Below are 6,647 nucleotides of genomic sequence, written 5' to 3' on the forward strand. Positions count from 1 at the left end.
TACTGGTACTGTACTAGTACGAGTACCTTCGCCATTATCCCCGGGTGAATGGGGGGCCACTGATTCACTCACCGTTGCCAGTGCGCAATAACAATACCGTACATTCTACTCGTACAGCAAGGGCGAATATCCCACAGGGACCCTTTCGTGTAAGCTAATTGGTGATACCAACCATGATCCCGAATGGGGATGTACCGTAGCGAGGTTGTGGGGCCGCCTGAGCTACGGTAAGTACCGTAAGTAGTCTACGAGTACCGCCGGTACCCGTAGGAACCGGCAGAGAGAATGGGGGGGCACTTGCACTTTGTACTGTACTACCGGTAGTACTGGTACATTAGGTTTGGTGAGGGACTCTGTGCGGAAAAGACGGACATTCGTTTTAGCTTTGTAGTAGTACAGTACAGTACTGTATATTAATTTGTCAAGAGCGGAATTTTTACAGGTTAATATCTTGAAAAATCTATTAATAGTGATTGCCAAGAATATTAACAGTAATTAACATGCCCCGGACATTCCCTACCCCCACCGAAATTTTAACCTACTTTCAAATAGCTCTAGGAAAAGTCAATCAGAGTGGTGGACACCCTGTGGGAATTGAAGATGATCAATATTTTCTTGGCAAAGTACTCTGTCTACAGAATTCCCTCAGAATAACCAAGGGGCGGGAGGGAGGGAAGGGAATTCCTAGGGTATTTGCTCCTCCGCGGCAAAGAGGTTTCAGACGGACAAATTTTTTCAGTGATCACCGTATTATCGTGTTGTGTTAAAATAAGGTATGGTAGCTTCAAAACTATCTAATATATTGGGCAGAAACAAAACATTACTTCCGAAGTGCCCACACCAAACTGAATACGAAGGGCACCTTATCCCTTCTCTAATCCAATTTTTCGAGAAAATACACCGAGGACCGTAATCCCCTTCACGGCCCACTTCTCCAAAGGCTACCATTGCCTCCCGTGTTCCAAACTTCTATGAAAGTTCCATGCGCATTCCCCCGTCCGTGCGCGTGGGGGAAAAGGTTTCCTAAAGAAAAAAAAAATCCCCCACACTAAGACCTAGATCACGTGTTTTGAAAATTTGCCCTGGCTTCGTGCCCCAAACGAGCGCCGCCGTAGGGGAGCTTTGAATACAATATTTCTTCTTTTCCTCTCAACCACCCGACCACTCACACGTCGCCAACAAATATTTCGTGATTTCCCAGCAGGCTGGTTAGAATTACTTTCCCCACATTCATTCAATCACTTCATCTATCGATATCTGTCTTTTCGTCGTATCACAAATAGCCCGTCATCCCATGCCCTTGCTAGAAGAGAAGAAATGGCTCCATCTGCAAACAGCGCCTTGAATTGTGAGCTTTTCCTGCTTCCTCGCCCCCCCAGTCTTTCCACTAACAAGAGGCGAAATTGGGGGGAAAAAGCAGTAGGGCACAGCCCTCCTCGTGCCCCACCAATTTCCGCGAACATTGACGCCGACCTTCGCCGCCACGACTGCCTGCGCAAGTCTCCCTGTATATTCTATGGTATCCCAATAGACGAGAAAGCTACCGTCGCAGAACTGCATGCTTCACTAGACAGCGCAGCGGATAAGCGGGGCGGACTGAGCGTGGTGGAGGAAATTCCGGAGGACGCGGCAGAATCCAGGAGGAAAACAAATGAGAGGGTTCAGGAAGCGGATGCCGCAGTTCGGGGCGTAGCATCAGTAGGGGGTAAAGATGCAAGTGGAAAGGAACCAGCGAGTGGGAGTGTTAAAGAGGGGGGGAAGGGGAAAGGGAAAAAACAGGCCGAGAAGGATCGGGACGTTCTCAAAGTCGTCAAGTCCGGACCGAAAGTCGGGAAGAAGGCTGTCAAGAAGGTTATCACGAAAAGCACTGGCTCCAAAACAGTCAAAGTTTGCAAGAAGAAAGTTCCGAAAACCGAAGTTGCACCTCCGCCACCTCCCCCGCCCGAGGAGATTCCAGATCTAGACCCTTACGAGGGCGAGCCGATGATGTGGCCGATGGAGATGGATTTTGACGAAAGCTATTCTTAATTCTGGCGCCCTGTCTTCTTTTCTTCTTTTCCTCTTTTCTTCATTTCTTCAGTTCTATTCTGCTCTAGTCCCTCTTTTGGAAATTTATTCTCCTTTTAATCGCATTGCGGTTGAGCGTGGATTGGACATAGCAACAAAAATTCAGTCATTATGGAGTTTCTTTTGTCAAGGATTTGATTTTTTTGGTTGGTTAATAGTTGCATTCAAATCTCGCACATAACTTCTTGTGTGAGCTCCTGGTTTAATATAATGTGGTATTTGAGATCTATCGGTAGTTGTTAGAATTGGTGTCTCAGTATGTGATCTGTTCTCCGAGAACACTGGACAACTTTTGTTCGGAATATTTTAAACCCTTCAGTATCCTATAGTATAGCAAAATTTATTCGCCATCCTCTCGGTCCAGATCTCCTCGCACACATGTATTACAGCGTGGGATCATTTCCACTACTCTCTCCCTCCATGAGAGTAGCCTACTGTAGGGCGCATATGGGACCTTGTCTCGTGACTCGAGTTGAGGTTCAGGAGGAACAAACAGATATAACCAGCGCTGGCCAAGCGGAGTAGGCGTCATAAACTATGGGAGGTACAAGATGACCGGACCAATTAGTTCCATACAAACAGCTCATAAATTTAGTTCTACAGATTTTCCCCCGGTCACTATTTCTGCTGGTTAACAGCCACGACTGCATCCTAAAAGTGGCTGTGGGTATGATAATTACGTCCTTAGCAATAAATGTATTCCTGATAATATCCTCGCAAGGAAACATCGGGCTCGGAACAAAGAAACTACCCAACCAAGCACGAATGTTAACCTCCACCGATACAACGAGACTAGGGCTAGCAAGAGTGTTACTAAAAGCATGACTTCTTGCAATTTCCCATACTGTTGTAGAGCTTTAGTATGGCCTGATAATGTAATAACGAAGGCACCCTACCAGAACTGGTGCAATTTAATAGTTTTATATAAAATTTGATGGTGGACTATTCAACTGGGAAGTAAGGTGGGTAAGGGTAGAAGTGCCCGTGTGACCTTCCAATATGAGGTATCACAGCAAGCTGCCCGCGGCCCCTATATCCGATACCCTAGCATCGACGTTTTTTTCTGCGACGCGTTCATCCTGTCTAAACTACGATGCCCCATGTTTTCAGGGTAATCATTAGCAGTTTTGTCTGACAGCAAGCACAAATGCAGATGCCATCGCCTGATTCTTGGTCCACGCCGTTGAATGGGGTACAATGCTTTTGCGATAACTTGCGTGTTGTCGCTTCTGTGTTAGTACCTCCTAACCGGTTCGGCACGGCTGAGCCGAATCAGTGTGTCCAAGTAGTTATTCTTGCGTATCCCGTAATTTCCAAAGTTCCATGCGTCCCCTGAAGAGTTGTGCTGCGAGGAGTGATCGGTTATGTTTCTGGAGTTTGCAACTATCGATGCTCAGGATAACAGGAATTGGAACACCCGCTCAGATAAAATGCAAGTGTGAATTCAAGGGAGAATTTAGTACGACATGGTCTACTAGGCTGGTAACTATAAGGAGCAGGTATCGCTAGACGAGAGATTGTTTTTCTCTTTGTCGAATTCGCGACCTGCAATCCAGGTCAACACTCTCACCGTCCAGACTACAGCAATCCTTTCACGATCCCAACCCCCCAAGCCTATTTGTAAAAACGTCTTCCCTCTCCATTGTTGAGAGCCCCAAAACCACAACAATGTAATACTTGAGCTTACTTATCAAAACTACAAACCAAAACTGCGGGAAAACCTCTACAAATGCAATACAGTCATGTAAGGTTTCAAATATATTTCAACGTATACCCTAATCTTCTTAACCCGTGTACAGAGTGGTATTCCTAAAGAACACAGAGTAGAAGACTTTTTTTTTATATATGGTTATTGAGTAAGCATGATCCCACATGAAACCTAAAGTTTATAGTAATAGAAATATATTGTAGCTCTTTCACAAATAAGAATAATATTCCAAAATGGAAAACTTGGGAGAATTATTGCAGAACTAAATAACTAAATAAGAACAACTTTTTGAAATTATTAAATACTATTCCAATTACTTAACTCAATTAGCCCCTCCTCTGTTTATCATGACAGGAAACTGGTCCAAATTATCAACTCTAGGATTTGTTACTTAGAGTAGTTCTTCTTTATTCACAAATTTTTTTTTCATCTTCAACTTAGCAAAATTCCTTCAAACTAGACAAAGTAGAACATGATTCTTCATGGATCACTATACTTGAGTAGATCTTAGGATAGCCAGATTTGGATAGGCTTTAAATAGTGAACCACTGCATAACAGGAGCATGTATTTTGCAACAACCTAAGGCCTAGTCGAAAATCCTTTAAATCAACTTGAAATATATAAGATCAGAATTGATAAACTGATTTGTTCTAGAGAAAGTGGATGTACTATAAGATACTAGTAGTTTTATTTTGTAACCGGTACAGGTACTTGGTTAAGGTTTTGTTTTATATTTTGTTTTAAGTATCGCTTTGATCCTTGGTTTGTTTTATGTTTTGTTTTAAGTATTGTTTGATACTTGGTTCTGTTTTATATTTTCTTTTAAGTATTGCTTTGATACTTGGTTTGTTTTAAGTATTGTTTAATACATGGTTTTGTTTTATGTTTTGTTTTAAGTATTGTTTGATACTTGATTTTGTTTTATGTTTTGTTTTAAGTATCGTTTTGATACTTAAGTGGTTTTACCAAAGTGTATTGCTTGATACCTTTGATTGGTTTCACTCATACTAGACATGAACAGATTTATGTACTTAAAGACTGTCTGATTCCATGATAGAAAAGGCAGACTTCAACAGACAGTATTTCAATATACTTGGTTGAACAGTTACTCTTTAAGTTTTCCCAGTACACTCTTTAAAACTTTCTTTAGTTCACAGCTCTTGTCTCCTCTCTGGTAGAGGAGGCCACTTGTCAACTATTGTACCTTACTCCGAAATGTGATAAGCACCTTGTGAGTACATTACATATATACTATGTTATATTGATATTGTATTATAGGCTAATATAATTAATAATGGTATATATCTAGAAAGAAACATAAAAATCTAAAACTTTGGTTATTCAAAACTACTACTATAGAATTTCAATAATTAAGAATCTTGATAGAATGTTGGAATTTTTTCTTCTATTAAAGGCCACTTTATTTTTGTTTTTATTACACTTGTCTGAACTAGTATTAAAAGAAAATTTTCCTGCTATCTTTTCTCCTCCTGACTCAGAGGAGAGAATTTTAAACTCCTTAGATTCATTTCTAGCTTACTTTAGACCATTACAGAATTAACCTATATATATACCAAATTAGTCCAGAAGAGATACAAGTCATATCACATAGTTAGATATGGTTAGCTTTATTACTAGTAGTTTATTGTACAAAGTACTCCAGATATGCATCAAGGCTGTTACATTGTGAAATACCTTATTATCTTATCAGGATATTGAGTTATATGCTAGTAAAATGATATTGAGCAATACAGTATTCAATTCTAATACTACTCTTCTTACTTTATATTTTTTTTAAGTTTAATAACTAACAAATTTGATATGATATTATATAATATTATTTGGAAAATTCTATTTTGAATTTTCTTGAAAATAATTAAAAGTAATAAAAATCCTCAAACTTGATATAAGTTGAACTTGAAATAATTAAAAATTATTGTTTTAGCATATAATCCTATAGATTTGGAAGATAGAAGCATTTCATTATGCAACAGCTTTGATACTATATATTTTACATTAGGAATACTTTGCAGTCAGATTCTATAATTAAGCACATGCAAAGATAAAAAGAATAACTACCAGATTTTCAGTAAAGTCAGCTCAAAGAAAAAGCAGAGAAATAATTAACTATCAGTTTGGACAATATTTATATAAGGAAGACTTGTAGTTTTCTGTTTTTACTTTTTCCCTCTCATCTCTCTTAAGATTTTTTTTTTGCTTGTACCAAATATTATAGTACATATTTTGTACTGAAGTAATAATCATATTATGATTCTATTGTATAATCTAATAAAATAGTAAGTGGGCAGATACCCCCACTGCTTCACTTTCTGATTAAACTATGAGGTGTTGCAGTATACTTTAAGAATGCTGGCGGGGGGCCTGAGCCAAATAAGGGAAGTAGGAGATCTGTATGTTACTTACTGTAATTGTGAAAATAATATTCCCTACAGTTTCTGTGATTGCATTCTAACCTACTGGCAGGTACCCTGTGGTAAATTTATGTTGAGTAAGATAGACCTCTCTCTTCCAAGTTTCACAGTTTTATTTTATTTTTCCTTTTCCCTACTTCCTCAGGCTCACAAAATTCTGAATGAGGCCCATGAATAGGATATGGGAATAGAGCAGCAATATTCAATAACATTAGTCCTCAACATGACATAAACCCTAATTATTATTACAATTACAATCATACTATTATGATGATCATGCTTATTAATCAACCTCTCTCTCCCGAAAAGCCCAATGTGCCGGTATCATACAAGTAACCTATGTAGACACAGCCCGGGAATACAGAAAAAGTAATTCGCCTATACCCCGTTTCTTTCTTTCCTTCCCTAATGGGCTCGTATGCCATAGTCTCAGTTAATC

At 39.4% G+C, this 6,647-nt stretch overlaps 1 protein-coding gene; it reads left to right on the forward strand.

The window, feature by feature from the left end:
• Positions 1–1,177: 1,177 nt before the first annotated feature.
• Positions 1,178–2,293, forward strand: GSTUM_00005617001 (uncharacterized protein). XM_002837727.2 has 2 exons: positions 1,178–1,348; positions 1,418–2,293. The coding sequence occupies exons 1-2, from the start codon at positions 1,318–1,320 to the stop codon at positions 2,026–2,028; spliced, it is 642 nt and encodes a 213-aa protein (XP_002837773.1). The 5' UTR covers positions 1,178–1,317; the 3' UTR covers positions 2,029–2,293.
• Positions 2,294–6,647: the final 4,354 nt, after the last annotated feature.

Source organism: Tuber melanosporum (genome assembly GCF_000151645.1).
Source record: "Tuber melanosporum whole genome shotgun sequence assembly, scaffold_2, strain Mel28".
Taxonomy (NCBI): Eukaryota; Fungi; Ascomycota; class Pezizomycetes; order Pezizales; family Tuberaceae; genus Tuber; species Tuber melanosporum.

What these genes read in the sequence shown, in the direction of transcription:
- GSTUM_00005617001 (XM_002837727.2), top strand. Translation starts at nt 1,318, where the DNA reads ATGGCTCCATCTGCAAACAGCGCCTTGAATT. An exon ending in TGCAAACAGCGCCTTGAATT is followed by an intron (nt 1,349 to 1,417) that starts GTGAGCTTTTCC and finishes GGGGGGAAAAAG; the next exon opens with CAGTAGGGCACAGCCCTCCT.